Source organism: Phodopus roborovskii, unplaced genomic scaffold (assembly GCF_943737965.1).
Source record: "Phodopus roborovskii unplaced genomic scaffold, PHOROB, whole genome shotgun sequence".
Taxonomy (NCBI): Eukaryota; Metazoa; Chordata; class Mammalia; order Rodentia; family Cricetidae; genus Phodopus; species Phodopus roborovskii.
This window is the reverse complement of record NW_026126683.1, coordinates 157,007-176,806: the sequence shown is the minus strand read 5'-3', so window position 1 is coordinate 176,806 and position 19,800 is coordinate 157,007. Positions and strand designations below refer to the sequence as shown.

Here is a 19,800-nt window from a genome sequence, read left to right as displayed (position 1 = left end):
GAAACCCACAGCTCACTACAAATGTGTAGATCACAACACACACAGTGGAGTGGAGAACAGACCACAACATGCAACATAGCATATTATGGAAAGGAAGGCATCATTCTGAAAACTGGACTCAAATCACAAGGCCATCACACACCAGATTAAAGATGAAGCTGGTTGAGTGTAAGAAAAACTGTTCATCTCAGCTTTGGATGTGAACCCTACAAGTTCAGCAAATCCTATAAGGAAGCAAACGCTCCATACTAATCAAACCACTTTTTACCTGTTACATATTTTGAAAGCGGAGTGTATTTTTGGCAAGTGAGCTGAGACCTTCTTTGTGCTGGCAAAGAAAGTCTGGGTTGATTTTGCCTTGTTTGTGAACAGCACAGATGTGCTGGTAGGGCCCATTCAGCCTGGCCCTACAAGGACCGCTCAGAGCTTCAGAGCACTCTGCAAGAACAAAGGGGGCTTGGGTTTAGGCTGCAACACGCGCCATTTTCAATGCACAAATTTCCTTCCTCTGTGCTGGTAAAAGGGGAGACTTTGAGCCCTCTGGGTTTAGAAGGTCTTCAAACAGACAATGGTGTGCAAACAGCCCTCAAGAACATAACTTCACTGCCACAAGTCAAGGCTGCGCCCAAGGCTTTGAGAAAGGCCTCTGTGGCGGATTTCCCTCTGCTCTTCACCCTGAACAAAGCCAGACCCACAGCAGTAAAACCTCTTCTTTGCATTAAAACTCCTTTGCTGGAGAAGTATGCAAATGCTATCCAGGCCCTTGTTTGAGCCTGTTGTTACTGAGTTATCTTTTTCCCAACACACCCTCTACTGCCTGACTGGAGACCAGCCTTGCAGTTCTGAATCTTTGACACCACTGACAATCAGCTCCCTGGCCTGCCACCTCCATTAAAAGGGGCTTATTTAGTGCTAACGAACTATTCCATGCATATTTCCTACGGTATGGTAATTGTGCTAAAAGCCAACAAATGAAACATTCATCTACTTGCCCTTCAGCAACCTCTTCACTCTGAATCCCGTGCACACATACCCTTTCTTTTTTGCCTCCTCCTTGGTAACATTTCAGATGAAAAGGTAGAATGAAGTTGGAAATTGGAAACTAAAGGAAGACAGGCAGTTCAAAAGTCAGACATACTGAATGGCGAAAAGTCACAAAGAAGGTAAAATGGATTTTAAAGGGACATTTGTTGTTGTTATTGTTGTTGGCAGAAATAGAGGTACATAAGTAGACACACACATGCCATGAATATTACATATATGTGTTTTACATATATGTAAAATAGCTATATAAGAAGCCCATGTTTGGTCCTTGCATATAAAAATCCTACAAATTAATTTTCTGCTTTTTTTTATTTGATTGATTTTGAATTATTTACTTATTTTATGTCCCAGACACAGTTCTCCCTTCCCCCTCTCTTCCTAGTGCTGCATACCCTGTCCCCACCCCCCAACCCACTCCTCTGTTTCTGTTCAGGAAAGGGTAGATTCCCTAGGGATAGTAACCAAACAGATTGGGCATATCAAGTTGCAATAAGACTAGGTACCTCCCTTAGGCTGGGAAAGACAACCCAGTATGAGGAATAGGGTCCCAAAAGAGTCAGAGACAGCCCCTGCTCCCACTATTAGGAGACCCACACATGTATGCAGGGTGCCTAGGTCACTCCCATGTAGGCTCCTGGTTGTCAGTTTAGTCTCTGTGAGCCCCTATATGAGCCCAGGATAGGCTTGATCCAGCAACTGATGCAAACAAATTAGGTGGAGCTCAGGCAATCCTGCAGATGAGAGAGGGAAGAAAGGATTGTAGGAGTCAGAGGGGTCAAGAGAACCACAAGAAACCCACCTAGTCAAAATAATGTTCTTAATGTTTGAGTCTTCTCAAATTTAATTTTTTCATCTGTATTGCAAATAACTGGCATAATCAAAAGACAACTATGTCATCTCTCACCCTTCACATACAGACGAGACAGTTATAAAGATTTAAACTTCTTACCACTCACTCACAGCTTCAGGTCCATTTAAGATTGGTTATGTTCTCCTACTACCATCTGGAGACATTTAGGATGAGGTCAGGCGATGCCATTATTTACCTGGAATATTTTCCATTGACTAAGAACTAGAACCTAGAAAACAGGCCTTTGTGCAACATTGCTGTCTGCTCAGTCCAGTTAGTCTTGGCATAGGTGAATACATTAAAGTCTGAACCCTAAGTTCCTTCCCCACCTGGATCCAGCTAGCTGTTGCTGTTCTTCTTTTGTTACAGTTATAGGAATAAAGCTGGAGGGGTGGATGGTGTCCTGAGTGGGAGTCCCAAGGTAAGGGACCATGTGGGAGAGCTTAGCAGATTCCATAGCAGGTGAGGGTGACCGAGGCAGAGGGACAAACATGCCAGGCTTACACCTGCCTGCAGACTAGTAGTCACAGAACCCTGGGCTGACCAGAGTACTATGTACATTCTGCCAGGTGACAGGGGCAGGCCAGCATAATGCCTGAATCCTTACAGTTACAGTCGCTTTATTGCTGACTCTAAATTCCCTGCCTTCTTCCAGAACATTCCTAAAAGACGTCGAACTTTGTGCTGGGGCTTTGCTTTGGGGGTTTGTTTCCTTCGTTTTAGATCACCATTCTTCTTCATGGAAGGGGGTTGGGGCAGAAAGAACACAGAGCTGGAAGAAGGGGAGAAGGGGAGAAGGGCTCTGTAATGTCATTTTCTGGGTGTGACACAACCATTGCAATCATGAACTCTCATCAGCCACTCTTACCTGAACTAGGCCTGTACCAGACTGCCCTGGCAGAAGCTGACACTCAGTCGTGATTGGGGAAGCAGCAGTGGGGCCTCCTCATCCCTGATGATAGAATCTGGTTGATGGGGAATCATTGACTTTAGTTGTGTACCCTCTAGTGAACCTTACCGGGCTCCAACAGTACATGGTTACATAGATGGTCCTGGTTAAACTCGGTGGATCACAAAATAGAAGCAAGATATATATATATATATATATATATATATATATATATATATATCCCATATTTGTAGGGAAGAGACAGGTCTGACAGGAACGGGAGGAAGATAAGTGAAGGTAGGGCAAGAACAATCAGGATGCATGATATAAATGTATAGAATGGTCAAAAATCAAATTGAACTTACACAATATAGAGAAAACACCATTCTTTTCCTTCATGACTATGCAAATTCCAACTCATCTTCTTGCTCAAAATTGCTTCCTTTGGTAGTATTTATATAATGCCCTCTGGCTAAATTAATTTTTTCCTTAACTGTTCTCCTGTATGGGCTGATGCAAACTTCTACGGAACCACAGTCTTCTCTAATCATTTCAACTGTGTCCCAGAACTATGGAGATCTTCTTTACTACTGCCCAGTACAGCACCAGCACTGTGCTGGCTTGAAAAATACTCACTCAACGACTCAGTATGACGGTGGCTATTAACTGACTTAAAGTTTTTGAAAACTAATACATGCTATGCAAAGAGATGAAGAAGCACTGAGAAGAATCTGAGGTTTAGATTGCAATGGAACGACAATCACATCATCACAATCACAATGAGCTCAGCTTAGCAGTCTTCCCCCAATTCAGAATCCTCATCTACTCACGAACAAACATCCTAACAGACATTCTACAAAACAACCAAGTATTCCCCTCAAACCCACTAAGATCACAAAAAGGAAAGGCTGGAGAAAATACAGCCAGAGGAGACTACCGATGCCTGGAGACCAAATGCAGCAAGTCCTGGATGGGGTGCTGAAGCAAAAGGAGGTCATGGGGGCAAAAGCAGACAAAGTCCAAACAAAGTTGTAGTGCTAGGAATAGCATGTACACAGGCCAATTTCACAGTAAGGTAAATGCACAATGGTTATAAAGGAGGCCATAAGGGGAGATACTGGACTGGCTTAGCAACATTATAAATATAGGAGTACTTAGGAATGCTGAATTGAAAAATACAACCCTATACTGAATACTACTGATGCTCAGCTATTTTGGATTCTGAACCCTAAATGTACCCATATCTCTTTGAGCTATGATAGAGCCCTCAAAACTGAATGGAGAGCAAGCATATTTAAGAATTTGTCAATTCACCATGGAAATTTATTAAATGACACTACCATGATTTTTCAGGTGATAGCTATGTGAACACGCACTTATTTGTTGTACTCCAGGGAAAAAAAACAAAAAATTAAATTGATAGAATCAGAGTAACTTTATATGGCAAAAAGAATTTTGCAGAGAATAGTAATGTTTTCAAGAGAAAAAATGTAACCAATGTACACAGTACACTGAAGTAGACATATATCAGTACTCAGACAGGACAGCAGCTCTTCATTTATGGTCTTTGAACTCTTTTGCACTCAAAAAATGTAAGATGCTCAAGAAGGTCTTGCTTACATTGACTGTAGCTAGTGATATTTGTCACATTCAGGGTTAAGACTGTTCACTTAAACACATTAAATTTAGCTTTAGTGAGTACAGATTTCTTTCCAGGCAAACCTGGCAACCTGAGTTGAATCCTCCCAGAACCCATGTAAAAATGGAAGAAGAGAAATGGCTCTTCTCATGTGCACATATACACTCTCACACACGTACACACAAACCCTCACACTGCACACACACACTTTCACATACACACATGTCCACAGGTACATACACACAAGTGTACACTCACACATACACATACAGGTGCACACACACACACACAAACACATGTATATGCACACATTTCATTCACTAAAATACCATTAACTATTACCATCAAAATGTTATTTTAATAAAAAAAATAAGTACATTTTCCAAACAGAACAAGCAAGAGGGTGGCACTACTCTTTACTCAAATGGAGAGTTACATGCCTGGAATCCCAGCATTCAAAGCCAGTGGCAGGGGTGTAACAGGTTAGAGGGTAGCCTGGGCTATCCACCAAGACTGCTCTCGAAAACTAGGAGAAATCTTATCAACTGTACAAAACAAAACCAACCTATGTAATTATTTATATTATTTAAAGTTTTCTCATTTGTGACTGAATAAAAAAATCTGGATATTCATAAATGTTTCTGCATTTAATTAATCTGCTGTGATAATCTTGTTTTTGCTGAAGACAATGATAAAAATGTGCTTGCCTTTCAGAGACATATACCTAGGGGAAAGGACACATTTAATAACTTTTTTAGATAACTACAGGTACTCTTTCATCACAACAAAACAAAAAGAAGTTTCCTGTAGAATTTTCAAACATTAGAATACTGTACTATAAACTGAATTTAAAAAAGAAAGAAAGGCAGGAAACCTTACTTTCTTTTAGCATCACCTATCTTGCTTGAAAAGATTTTGAAAATGTCTAGCTCACAATGGAAAATCAAAGTTTTCTAGACTTTCCCAAATTCTAATTTTCTATCAAGAACTCTAATCTCATCAACAGCAACAGCCATCCTTGGCTACCTTTGCTACCTTTCCTATTTACCAGGAATGGCAAACTCTTTTTGCCCCCATTTATGAGACAATACAGTCAAAAGCTAGCCCAAGTTTGAATAACCATAGTTTGCAAGTTTGTTTCAACTAAATTCTAGATCCTGGAAACCAAAGCATCTCCATCAGTGTGTGCCTCAAGCAATTACCTATGACCTCCCTCCTGGGACAAGCATGGCACCTAGAGATGCAGTAGATAGGATTTATGCAAATGTGTCATTGATTACTGCTGAATATTCATAAGACATTTACCCAAGAGTAGGGACTTAATAAAAATAAATACCTTTTATTTCTTCCTTAAAAACAGTATTGAATGGAACTAGCCTTTAAAACATTTCAATTGGTGGCAGCAAAGAATGTTACTCCCAGCAATGGTCTGTTGTTGGCATTGCCTTGATTCATGGTAAGCCATCTTGGTTACCCACGGAAACCTTAGCATTCTGGTACACGTGCCAACACAGGAGAAAAGGTAACATTTCTGGACCTGTAGGAAAACCATCTTGATTCTGTGAGGACCTGGAGGGTAAATGCATTTTGTTGATGGATGTCTGTTTACACAGGGGACAATCACAGGCTGTTGCTTCCTTTCCTGGAACCCAAAGAGACCTTGTCTGAGAAAAATCATCAAACCTGAAGGTGAGACTTCAGCAATGTTCACCCACTCCACAGAGTTTGGAAAGGCTCAACCAACAGAATAATCAATACAGGGATACCAAGCTTGATCAGAGGGGGAACAACAAAGAATTCAAAATATCAGAGTCCACAAAGATGTGAACACAGAACTCGCTTTGCAGCATTGAGTTGAGGAAAAAAATAAGGCAATGAGACCAGGCACACACATCTCCACATCTCCTCCCTGTACAGCAGCCACCTTGGAAGTTAGAGCTGCCTGCCTAAAAGGAAGTGACAGTTTGAAAAACCAACCCAATGTAGCAACCAACTCCTCAAAGAATTATTTACTTGCTTATCTATCTGTCTGTCTGTCTATCTATTTTGTGGTTGCTTGTATATAGCACTGAGGAAAAGCAAAACAAGATAATAGAAAAACTATTCCCACAAAACTCATAGATCTGAGGTACACCTACAGTCCCCAACTTGAAAATTCATTTTCCCTAATAAACCTGCCAGTTATTAACAAACCAAATTATTGTGATAAGTAATATTAATTTTAGGTGAACCATTTCTCATCCAGAAATATGAAAAATATTATACATTCCCTTCATGGCCAGTTTCTGGAGTACACAATAAAACTCTCCAATGGAGAGATGAATGGATTCTCATGGATTTTTCAATTTTTTTGATTTGAAAGAACTAATGCAGCACAACTTGACAGCTATATACAGTAGCTTAATGCTAAGCTTTTATGTGAGATATGGAAGAGAATAAATTTTGCACTGGTGTTTTGGCGGGGAGGGTTTAAGAGTGCTATTCACAGTAGACAGCAGTCTGGGGCAGCTTGATAAAACAGTCTTGGCTACTTAATAATGGCCTCATAAAATGTCTCAGTACTTAAGGGGAAAGAGAAACCCAGGTCAAAGACATTTGAACACATATGACCTTGGCAGAATGTGGACATTGAGTAAACACTGTCAGTGGTTAGCCAGGAAGATCTGCAGTTGAGGCCTTTGTGACAAAAATAACGAGATGATGATCTCCAAGCAAAAGATGAATGATATCATAAAACTTCTTATCAAAAGAAAATACACTTTCTAATAGAATTTATGTAGGTAACGGCTCCACACAAAGACCTATTTAATTTGCCACTATGCTTTTTTATTTTAAACTTATACCTTAATTTTCTTTGTTGCTTAGTTTTGTTTGTTAATTGACTGTAGATCAATTCTAGGTGAACTGATGTCTAGGCAGTAGTGAAATTGAGGAGCTTTCCCTTTAAGAAAAGCGAGGATTAAAAATTTAACCATGTACCAAAATATGATACAGTCATCCATCACCTAGCACACCTCTCTGTTTTAATGCAGGTCAGATGTAAATATCTCAGAAGGCATTGGGTCTCCTGTATCAGCAAAACTGTGTGTAAATCGAGAACCCTGGTTTGATTAGTGTAGCATTACTAAGCAGAGAGTATAAACACACCAGTCCTCTTACAATTCAGTAGGCAGTTAAGCTAGTCTTTCATACACCACACTCCTCCAAAGTTGTCTGTCTATTTCTGTGGAGTCGCCACAATTGCACAGATAAAACATTTTAGAATATGTCAGCTTTAATTAACATAACATGACCTGATCATTTTCACAGTTAAGAAGAAAGAAGTTTGCATTCTTTAAATCCGAAGCTGGACCCGCAGATTATGCTAAGTTGCTTCATTCATAGTCCACACTCCTCTGCTCATGTCAGAAGGACAGCATTTGTCCCCTCTAGTGATAAACAAATTATACATGAAATCAATTCCACTTCACAATCATTGTCCCTATTGGGTATTATCTTTCCTTCCTCGCTCCCTCAAGTTAAGCCTGCATCCTGTAACTAGCTAATGAGCTGAGGGCTTTCTGTTCCAGGTGGCACCCCCTGCCTGGAAGTCATGACATTTCCCATTTAGAATGCTGCTGGCATTTTTCGACAGCTCCTGCTAACTAGCCTTTTTGACCTGCACTAAGAGGAACTCATCTGATCGAATCCTCTAACCTGCCAATCATTCCAGCAAATGATCTTCACAGTCACTCCCAAGGCAGGAATGGAAGGGGGGAAGAAAGAACAGTGAGTGAGAGAATGAGGGAGTCAGTGCTGCTGCTGCCTCTGCTGCTACCTAATGAGAATACTTTAAGTCTCTGAGGCCGCTGAAGCCCTGAAAAACTGGTGGGAAAATTAGGACAGAACTGAATGCCTGGCTCTGTAATTACTGATTTCTTTCCATCCTGAGATCATTTGGAGAGCAACACCTCAGAGATGTGCCAGTTTCTAAAGAACACAATAATACCCCACCTTACCCAGAGAAAATAGATTCATTTTCTCCTGCCACTATCAATATGCAATTCTCATAATCCCACTCTGTCAAACAGCATCCTTTGCAGAATTAATTATGTGCTATAAGCTTGTTAAGTGTGCATCTGTAAACCAAGATGATTATAATGTTTGTCACAGAGAAGACAAGCCCCCTTTTTGTCCTCGGGCATATTTTAATGCTGCCACTGCTATGGATGGTACAGTGACACATGAACACAAAAGCAAACAGGTACACTTAGGAAGGATTAAATTCCTGAAACTCACAGAACTTAGCTGAGCATTTTTAATCAATGAGGCACTTTTTTTTTTCACATTTAGATGTGTCCAGCTTGCACAGAATCAGTGTACTCAATTACACCCATAGAATAACCCAATTACTTCACAAAGAAGGGTCCAGTGGGTGGCTTATTGTCAATGGATCACAATTCTGTGCATCTTACTATGGAGATTTGTTGGCCAAGGGAAGATACAACATAATTATGTGTTATCATTACACCGCTGTATGTAATAAAATGAGCACTGTACATGATCAAGTTGTACATGATAATCACACATCTTTCACATTTATAGTAATTAAGCCAATAGCCTCATTTACAATAATCATGTAATTGAGGGAATTTTACTAATTACTTTGAAAATTATAATTCAGAGCAATTAAAAATCCAAGCACACTACACAGAACACAAACTACTTTAAAAACAATAGTGCTAATTCACAAGGGAAATTTTCACCCAAGTATGGGAGCTAATGAGACAGTATTTGGCTTATATGGTGCTATTAGCTATGAGTCACATTTCTACCACATTCTCTAATTTTATATTGTTTTAGCTTTTTCTAGACCTTGTGCAGTATTTCCAGAGGGGACAAGTAAGGCTTTAATCTCTATGTTGTTCCTTCAACACTCTATGACTATTGAAAAATTAGTCTTTGATGTGTAGCACTGTGTGTGTGTGTTTGTGTGTGTTACTCACACTTAGTTTACATTGGTAGAAACAGCAACCATTTGAAGTTCCAAAAGAGACTCAGTAAATTATTCATTTGCACAACCAAATTCATGTTCTTAAAATCTCTATCCATAGAAGCATCTCAGAGTAATGCAAACATTTTGTTAATTATACTTGTAACAACGTAGCTAAAATGTTTAACTTTGCTTATTGGAATACATTTTTGGGTGAGATTTTCATTACATTTGCTAGAACTTTAATCAATGGCCCTCATTTTGTACCTGAGCTCCAATGTCTAACCCTTTGATCCCACTCCCCACTTAGAAGACACTTGCTTACCTCAGAGGGAGTGATGAGGATGATCTGTGGGACAATGGGTGTGGTTTTTGAGCTTCTTTCTGTATTTCCTCTCAACAGTGTCATTTACACATTGTCCTCCATGCATTACAATGTCAGCTCAGACCAGCAACCCACTTCAGCTCTAAGAGCTTCCTTTTATGCTCAGGCACTTCCTAGAGTGCCAACAGACCACAGAGACTAGCTGTTCTCCTGTTATTAATAATACAATACGGTGCTCTTGGGGCATAGACAATTCTTCTGTACCCCCAAATCCATAAGGATCAACATTACAAAAGAAGGAAAAATAGGGCTCCTGAGCTGATGATAACCACAGCCACAGGTGGGGGCCACACATTGTAAAGTACAGTTTGGTTATTGGTTATTCACACTCTATCTATGCCTCTATCTATGCAAAGGCTTTACTCAGATTATGCTGTTGGCAAAAAGTTCCTAAGAAATTGATTTGGGCGTCTAGCTGCCAGAAGATGCAAGCTGCAGTGGTATTTTCTCTGTCCAACTCACAGTTTAAAACTCTTTTAATCTGGAAATGCTGAATCACATACATATATATACACATGCATACATAGAGAGACAATCTGTTTTAAGACCCATGGACTAATGAGCCAGTTTGTGGAGTATCAAATCAGTTTCCTTTCTTTTAGCCATATCAAAAATAAAACCTCATACAAACAAATATCCAAAAACAAAAAGCCACAAAATTAAGCAAAACAAAACCCAACTAAATAAACAAACAAACACTCCTAATCAGATGATTAAATAAAGAAAAGCAAGGTAAAAAGAAAAAAGCTATCATTATTTTGAATATTAAAACTATCACTCCAAATTGCTTGTTTTTTAAAGATAAATACAATGTATTATTTAAATATAAAAGGTCATCAGGCAAATAACACATAGTTTAGAATAATAAAACGTTTACTCAAATTTATGCATGGCAGAGATGGGGTAGAAAAAGAACGGTATTTAGGAAAGTGAGGGAATGGATCTTAATACTGCTCTCATAACTTTTCTGTAAGTCTATTATTTTGATACAAAACAAAGTGGTTTACAAATGCACTCTGCTTTTAGACAGTGGAGGTGTGAGTCTTTTGCTCACTCACTTGTGGAGTTGGGGTGGTAATGATGAAGACTGTGGATTACAGGTGCCCCAAGAAAAGGGGGAACAGAAGAAGCAAACTTCTATAGCCTTTCTGCACTCCATTGGGAGACAATAGACTCTTCAGCAAGGAAGAGAGCTAAGCCTGCAGGGGTAGCCAACCTTCAGACATTGCAACAAGTGCCTGTGGTTTACACATTTTCTGCAGTCCTAGCTGTGCTGGAACCCATGTGGTCATCCGATTACTGTAAATGGCATGGAGCTGGGTGGGTATGAAAGGGAGCATGGCTGCAGCATCTTCTTAATCAGTACTTAGAGCATGCATCATGCACCATGCATCGTCCACCATGCAATTTCACAGAACAGATGTTGAGTTCTGTCTTGGTTTTCTAGTCCAGCTGGAGCAATGACAACAATCAGGGTGCTCTTCAGATAAAGCTTGGGAGGATGCTTGTGTACTTTCCCTATTTGTATTATTTCCACAACTATGCAAGACAAAAGAAATAATGAAACTGCAGCTACTTGAGAGGAAACATTTGCTGGATCCTGCAGAGAGCAACAAGAAGATGGCAATCTTCCTTCTCCTGAAAGAAACCAATGATGGGAGATGTCATTCTGTAAATATGTTTCTCTTATTGGTTAATGAATAAAGCACTATTGGCAAATAGGAAGGCAAGATAGGAGGGACTAGGAGATAAGGAGGATTCTGGGAGATGTAGGAAGAGTCAAGATGTAGAGATTTGACAGAGAAAAGGTCTGGACCCTTTCTCTTGTAAGATGAGACCATGTGGAAACTCTTATATTGATTGATATAAATGGGTTAATATTTAAGACAGAGCTAGCCAATAAGAAACTGTAGTAATAGGCCAATAGTTTTATACCTAATACAGTGTCTCTGTGTGGGGCTGATGAGGCTCTGGGACCAGGCTGAGTTGGAAAACTGCTCTTAACAAACCAAGATTTACCACTTGAATATATCCTAATAGCCATTCTCTCCCTCTGCATTTGTAGTTGAAAAAGTGCAACAGGATTTAACAACAAAAACAGAGACCTTTAGCCAATAGCACCAAATATCTCACAGTGAGGGTCTGAAATACCTTATGGTACAAATGCCACTGTACATTCAAACTGAGCCTTGCTCTCACGATCCTAATTTTAACCTTGTCCCAACACAGCCAGGGCAAGGTGCATTCTAGGTACATGGTTTGCTTTCCAGAAGCTTTTGGAACAGACAAAATCAGGGCTGCATTTTGAAGGGTCCTTATGTACCAGGTGGCCACCTAATTTACAGCTAGCTATCTGAGCCAGGCCAGGCTCAGTCCAATCGGCCTGGAATCAGGCTGTAGCTCGTAAAAGGGTTGGTTGGCCCAATAGTTTCACTCTCTATTCTCGAAGATGGTTATAAAAATGGGAGCTGCTCTCTAGGAGGGTTTTAAAACAGAGGCAATAAGCGTCCAGCAGCAGATCCCTCCAGAAGTAAGACAAAGGGAAGAGAGAGGAAGGGGGATCCACGAGGTAGCAAAAGCAAGGCACCAGAAGCCACAAGTGAAGCGAAGATGTGGACAGTACAAGTTGACACAGACCAAAGAAGTGAGCCAAACGTCACAGCACAGAGGAGAACCATTCGTGGTTCCATATTCTGGAGCACTTTTCAGAGTCAATATGGCAGACAGATTAAGGCTACTTCAGGCTTCTATCTGACAGTCCAGTCTTTGTGAAGCTTGTCGTGTGCAGCCATACAGACTGTCAATCGGCTCTTCCTCTTGCGCATCTGTGCTTGCTAGCTTCATTTCATTCCTGTACCTGTGTCGTGTCTTTCATGTCACCTGGCTCTGACCTATTCCTCTCGTGTTGGCATGCGCCTCTTTCCTCTCTTGAACCAGTCTTTGTTTTTCTGAAGTGACTTTAATCTAGCACCAAAACACTCTAGTGTGATGAATTCAGTTCAGTTTTCCTGATTTCTCCTTATGAGATGGATGGGAGAAGTGTTCTCCATCAGTATTGCCCAGAAGGGCACTGTGAGATGCTCTGGAGATCTGTGTCTACCCAGTTTTGTCAGACATGATGACTATACACTTCAACTATAGAGCACTCAAAATTCTACCAAGGAAGACATGTTTAAGGAGAATTGATATTAACTAAAAACAATTTTAAGTGGGCACACAATTACTGTATTACAAACCAAGACACCATTCTTTCTTAAGGAAAAGGAGGAGAGGGGGAAAGGGGGGGATAAAAAGGAGGACAATTAAATTTTCTTGGTTCATGTGATGAAATGCTATTTTCCTACTTATCTTTACTCTGTCCTGACTCAAGTAAGTTGTTTATTTTATATTATAAATATATAATTCCTGAATATCTAGTGAAGACGTCACTACCTGTGACCCCCTCAAGTTATATCATTTCATCCATCTTTCCTTTTCCTCTCTCCAACCCATCCAGTACCCTGCTCTGCCAATTACTGTTAAAATACACACACACACACACACACACACACACACACACACACACACACACCACCCCAATAAATACATCAATACAACATACTGTGTTGGGGAATGTTATTTTAAGGTGTGTAACTTTTGTTTAACTCTGTGAAGCTGTGTTACTGTGCCTGTCTTAAACACCTGGTGGCCCTAATAAAGAGCTAAATGGCCAATAGCAAGGCAAGAGTAAGGATAGGTGGGGCTGTCAGACAGAGTATGAATAGAAAGAGAAGGAGGAAGAGAGGAGCAAGAGAACAAGGAGAGGAGGATGTCTGGGGTCAGCCACCCAGATACCCAGACACCCAGACGTCCAGACACCCAGACACCCAGCAACAGAGTAAGGAAAGTGAGACATACAGAAATTAGAAAGATAAAAGCCCAGAAGGAAAAAGGTAGATGGGTTAATTTAAGAAAAGCTGGCTAGTAACAAGCCAAACTAAGGCTGGACATTCATAAGTAATATTAATAAACCAGGTGGTGGCCCCTTAAAAAGCCAGAAGAGAAAACATCACACAATACTACTGAGTCCATTTAGTTTTGCTCCTATGTATATGTGTTTAGGGGCGATCATGAGGTATTAAGATAACCAATTAGGAAGCTCATCTTAGGGGAAGATTGACTCTCCCTCTATCAGTTATCAATTAATGCCCCCTGGAGCTTGTTAAAAATGCAAATCCATGGGCCCTATAAATTGAGTCGAAACTCTGCAAGCTTTTGGTATCCCAGAATGTGAGATGCCTGTTTTCAGAGGGTGTGATACCAGCACACTGGGGTATAGAAAGAATATGGCAAACAAACAAAATACCAAAGAAAGGAAAGCCCAGATCCTACTCAATGAAAGTTTCTTGAACAATTAACTCTAATCTCTTTGCCTAACAGATCTTTTTTAGGAAATAACTGTTTACTGACTGAGATAAGCTAAGCAAGAGTAACTAACCACTGTTTCTCTGCCATGTAATTCTTAAATAATGCAGACTAAGACTGAGACTACACTGGAACAGAAGCAAATCACCAACGTTTGCAGAGTTAACCTCTTGCAACTGGACCAAACATAGTTACTTCATTTACTAGACAAATTATTTGTAAGTTTACAATGAGTTTAATGGAGTCTAAAGACCAACTGATTTGCTGAAAAGGGATGACTTATCCCTATATTTTGTAAAAGTAGATAATGAGCAACGCTTTCTATGCCAATCTAGAGTGACTGCAAAATTCAGCTTAGCTCAGGCTATGGCTGGTATCACTTTATGCAAATATGTGTTACTAATGGATATGAGTATTCAATATTGCCACCATATTCTCCCTAAAGAAAATTTTCTATGTACACTTGAGACTCCCTCAGGTTTTAGTGAACTCTTCAGTTGACCAAAAGGGTGGGAACAAGCTATGAAACAACTCAGGGGTTTCCCTGGAGAGTAACAAAATGTAGAGGACTCAGTACTTTGTCACCCATGGCAGCTATCCCTATTCTTAACCCAGGCACTTGCACATTTCTTTTCATTTAATTTTGCCACAAGACTCTAAAACCCACATTGTTTTCTTCTGGAAAGCAAAATGCATCTCACTGTTTTTCCACTAATTAGTGGCCAATTTATGTAAATCCACCATTACTAACTAAATAACTGGAGTGACCTTGGTTTGCAAGAAAAGAAATAATGTGGCATTGAGGCATAAAAGAAATATTAGGACTTGAAGCATTCCTGACTGCCCAGCCCCTTTCATTTCAAAATCAGTATGGCATAATGCAAGCTCCATGCCAAGAGCCTGCAGATCACCAGAGGTGATCTAAAACTCTAGCTTGGACTCAGGTTCCCTCAGCCCCCCCCCCAGGCTTTCCCCCTCTTTATAGCACTATGAGTGCTATAAAAAACTGAGATATCTCAGTGAAATTTAATATGCCACAGACTGCTCTAAACAGGTGATAAATAAATTTTAAAAGAATCAGAAAATCAAAGATTAGAAGATTCTGTTTTTTTCTGAGAATCACTTATTAATATGGCTTTTAAATTTATAATATCTCTAATTTGAAATTCATCTGTTGATCAGAAAGAAGCCGTGCCATCTGCTGTAGGGGACCAATAAATAGGCCACATTATTTGATCTCTAACATGGACACATTTGGAGTTAAACTTTCGAAAGTAAGAAACTAAGATGATTTCTTTTTCTTTTGACAGACATATGTTAGAACCCAGCTTTCCTTCAGCTGTGCTGAAAAGAGTTGAGATAGTTCATTAGTGTCCTACTGAATCATATGTAATGTTACTAAAGTAACAGTAACTCTGAAGCCTTCAAAATTGATGTGACAAGGACAACATTCACAGGGAAACTATTTGTATTGTTATTACTTGTAGAAAGAATCATTCCCTATAGATACAGCTCTGTATCCAGTGTAAGGAAGCATACTGCAGAAGCATACTACAAGCTCTATGAGCACTGTGGGCTGTGTCCCCAAGTACTTTTGGATTCCTCTTTTCTGCTAGCAAGTTTTGAATCTTTCTAGGCAATGCTCTGCCAGTCAGCTCCCTTTGGTTTTACAAGAATAAACTAATCTTAAACACATCATTGCAGCTTTGATTACCTAGATCAGGAGCATTCAGAAGAGCCAAGAAGAAAGGACACATATGGTCAAGTGATGGAAATTCAGGATTGCTTTTGTGTGTGAATCAATAAAACAGAGCCTACATTTCATTCTTATTCTGCCAATCAGCTGAGGAGTTTGTAATGTGGGGACTAAATGCTTTTAAAATGTGCATGCTACATACCACTCTCAGGAATCAAACTGTTCTCAGAAACATGAGGCTACTGGTCAGAAAATGGTTAAAATCATATTCCCAGTCTATCCAACCAGCTGCTCCTTGAAGTAGGTCCCAGATGTCATTGAGTGAAATTCTTTCCAGGTAACCATACATCCGATAGCCTGAAGGAAGAGCTGTGCTCTCTCCTGTGGAGCTGCAGGTTTAAGAGTAGTAGCTCCTGATCAGCTTTACAAGCCATATTTAACCAGGAAACTTTTTTCCCCTTTCAAATCAACATAAATCTCTACTGCACTCCTGGGCTGGCAAAATTAAACTCCATGCTGAGAGCATGAAAAGCTAAGTTCTGAAATTGCTGAAGATCCTGGTGGGTCTTTCACAGGGCTGGGTGCACATCTGAATTTGCAGTCTTTGCCATCTGTCCACTTAGCTTCTTACCATATTTCCAAATAGGAGAAAACCAGACCATTCCCCACCAGAACACATGAAAAAAAAAAAAAAGCCAAACAATGCATACTTGTAATCTTAATGCTAGGGAGCTAGAGAGGCAAAGGGCAGAGACAGGAGGATTCCTGAGGCTGGCTGGGCAGCTAGTCTACCTGAATCAGAGTTCCAGGTTCAATGAAAGACCCTGTCTTAAAAAGTAGGTGGGCAGATGTTGAGGGTGGCACCTGAAATCACTCTCTTGCCTACACTCACCACTTCACACAGACACACACACACACATACACACACACACACACACACACACACACACACACACACACACATACACACCATTCACCTTACTTCATTCTACCCTTAGTTATGGAACACAGAGAAGTGATGAACATGTTTTACAGGAACCCACATAAAATAAGGCTTTCTCACAAGGGAATCTCATTCTCCATTTGCTTAAAAGTGAGATGTGGGCGGTGGTGGCACCACATGCCTTTAATCCCAGCTCAGCAGGCAGAGGCAGGCAGATGTCTGAGATTGAGGCTAGCCTGGTCTACAGAAGGAGTTCCAGGATAGCCAGAGCTACACAGAAATCCTTACTAGAAATAACAAACAAACAAATGAGTGAGATGTTACAAAAAATCCAGACATTGCTTTCTGGTAACCCAGAAAGAGCAGTCCTTCAGACATTGCTGTCTTACACTTGTCACTGGGCATGTGTAATGACTTGATACACTGACATGTCTGAACATCACCAAGGTAGATTACAGTTCCTATCTGCAAAACAGTAGAGGTCAAAGAACGAAACTCTGAAAGCATGATAGATCTCTGCCAGAGGCTGGGCTGGGCAGGAGTCAGAAACCAAGGAGGGCCCAGTGACCAGCTTATCTTAAAAAAGGGGCTGGTCATTCTCTCTTATCACAATAAAATCCTCTGATGGGACGGAAGAGGAGTATTGTCAGAGTCACCGATACTTTATGAGAAGCTAAGAATGTTGACTTCTATATGAAACATCCTAATTTTAAAATGTCAGCAAATAATTAAAAAAACAAATTGCATTGGCCAAACAAAACAATTTTGTGGTTTAGGTGCAGGTCAAAGTGAAACTTTCCTAACTCCAATGATGAATTCAAGAGCAGTTAAGGTAGACGCTGGTGACTAAATAGTTTGCACATGGATTTAGAGCCTAGAAGGTGCTTGAAAACACTGACATTCCTGATTGGTTTCTGCCTCAGCCGAATGTTTGAAAAATTTGAAAACAGCCCTTGGACTCATAAGGCAGTTTCAGGGGGAAATTTATTCTGAAATATTTCAGTGAACAGGTCTGTTCCAAGTCTATTGTGAATACTACTTTCCAGTAAAGCAGGGCCTCTTACCTGTGCTCTCAGGAGAATGTCAGCCTTGTCAGTGCTTGCTGTTTGATAGACTTTTGCCATAGCTATTGTTTTTTCCAAAGGCCCTCATACTCTCTCCAGCTTCAGGTTGCAATCTCACATTTGGGACGGTAAAAATAGAAGACACTGAGGAGAGAACAAAAAGTTCCCATTTACACATCTATATACACATTGACAACATTTTGTTTAAAAAGGAAATGCCATGCAGTCTGGATGTCCAGCATGTGGAACACTGTGGTAAGTGGTGGCATTTGAAACACAAAGTGGTCAAAGGTGCTTGGGCACACACAGTACATTCCACATACACACAAGCACACACATCCACATTTGCATGAGTCGGGCCACAGCTCCCACTTTTTATGACCTTAGAAAAATAAACTTGGATTTGGAGGTAAGTCTTTGCCATTTTTTCAGTCACTCATGAGAGAAGTAGTTTTTTGTTTTTTTTTTTGGGGGGGGTTTTTTTTTTTTTTTTTTTTTTTTTTTTACGATAACATTTCCTGGGAAATTTCAGAATCCTGTATCAAACACATCAGAGTACCCGGGCATTGGTGGTGTACACCTTAAATCCCAGCACTCGGGAGGCAGAGGCAGGCAGATCTCTGTGAGTTTGAGACCAGCTTGGTTTATAAGAGCTAGTTCAGAACAGGATCCAAAGCCAGAGAAACCCTGTGTTGAAAAACCAGAAGAAAACAAAACAAAACAAAACAAAACAAAACAAAAAAACAAAAAAAACAAAAAACAAAAAAGCCACATCTGAGTGGAAGGAAATGTTTACCTTGGGACCTTCTGACTGGGAGAGACAAAATAATCAGCCCACAAAAACCTGACAAATAATGGCAACTGTTACAAAGAAGTAAAGAAGGAAAAATGGAGGCTGCAGAGAAAGAAGGCCAGAGCTGCCCCTGATAGAGAAGGGATGTTTGAACAGCCATATGAAGGCTAGAGGGCAGGAAACCCCAGAGGGAAAGCAAGCACAAAACTATGTGAAGACAAAAAGCCAGAGCTGACTTTGGCTGCTTTGTGACCACACAGTAGTGGGGAGCAGCATGCAACTTGGGGGAGAGTGAAAAGTGAAGACTGGTGTGAATCTGGAGATGCATTGCCTCCATCACACAGAAAGATAGTATTGTCTTTTATTCTCAAGAGTAGGAATCCAGAGAGACCAAGTTGGGGTAAAAAGCTTATGAGTCTGAGTCTAGTAACCACATCTTTTCAGTGTCTAGTGGCTAAGTGGAGAAGCTAACAGTTACTTGACTAAGAGAGTCGGGGGAGCTAGGACTAGCAATGGGCCCTTAGGAGCTGTCAGTGTTGACTGGATGTGGTTCCCTGGCTCTTGGAGTGAGCCAGGCTGCCAGCCAAAAAGAGTTTGCAAGGGAAAGTTAGAGGAGGTGCAAAGGAAACCATGAAAGATTCCTGCCAGGAAGCCAAGTGAAGGAAGTATCAGCAGGAAGAGGCGGCCACTGACAGAGAAGTTGAGAGCTGGCAAAAGCTCCATAGACAGGAGCTGACACAGCACTGAAAGTTACTGCTGTCTAGGTGGAAGACAGGCAAGACTCAACCGGACAAAGGAAAGAGCAAAGTGTTTAAAACAGGTGTGCTGGCTGGCAAGGTGGCACAAGAGCGTAATCCCAGCATTAGGAGGGAAGAGGCAGGCAGGAAGCTCAGCGAGTTTAGGGTCAGTTTAGTCTATACGGTGAAACCCTGTCTCAAAATAAATACATTTATTAATTGATAAAAGAAAAGTAGGTGTGCTTGCTGCATCCATAAAAAGATGGCATGACACTATATAATAGCATGGTGGTGGTAAGGTATTAGAGAGGGTCATGTGGGTAAAGCTATAAATATTAGATCTAGAAGGGTCCTTCCTCAGCTTGTTCGAGAAGTTGGAAGCAT

At 40.5% G+C, this 19,800-nt stretch overlaps 1 protein-coding gene across 1 annotated transcript in view; it reads right to left on the bottom strand.

The window, feature by feature from the left end:
- LOC127214209 (cyclin-dependent kinase 14-like) overlaps positions 1–19,800 on the bottom strand; it is a 251,280-nt gene that overhangs the window by 75,080 nt on the left and 156,400 nt on the right. The window contains exon 7 of the mRNA XM_051174609.1: positions 17,887–18,030. Coding sequence (XP_051030566.1) covers positions 17,915–18,030 — 116 coding nt within the window. The 3' untranslated portion in view covers positions 17,887–17,914. The remainder of the gene's footprint in view (positions 1–17,886; positions 18,031–19,800) is intronic.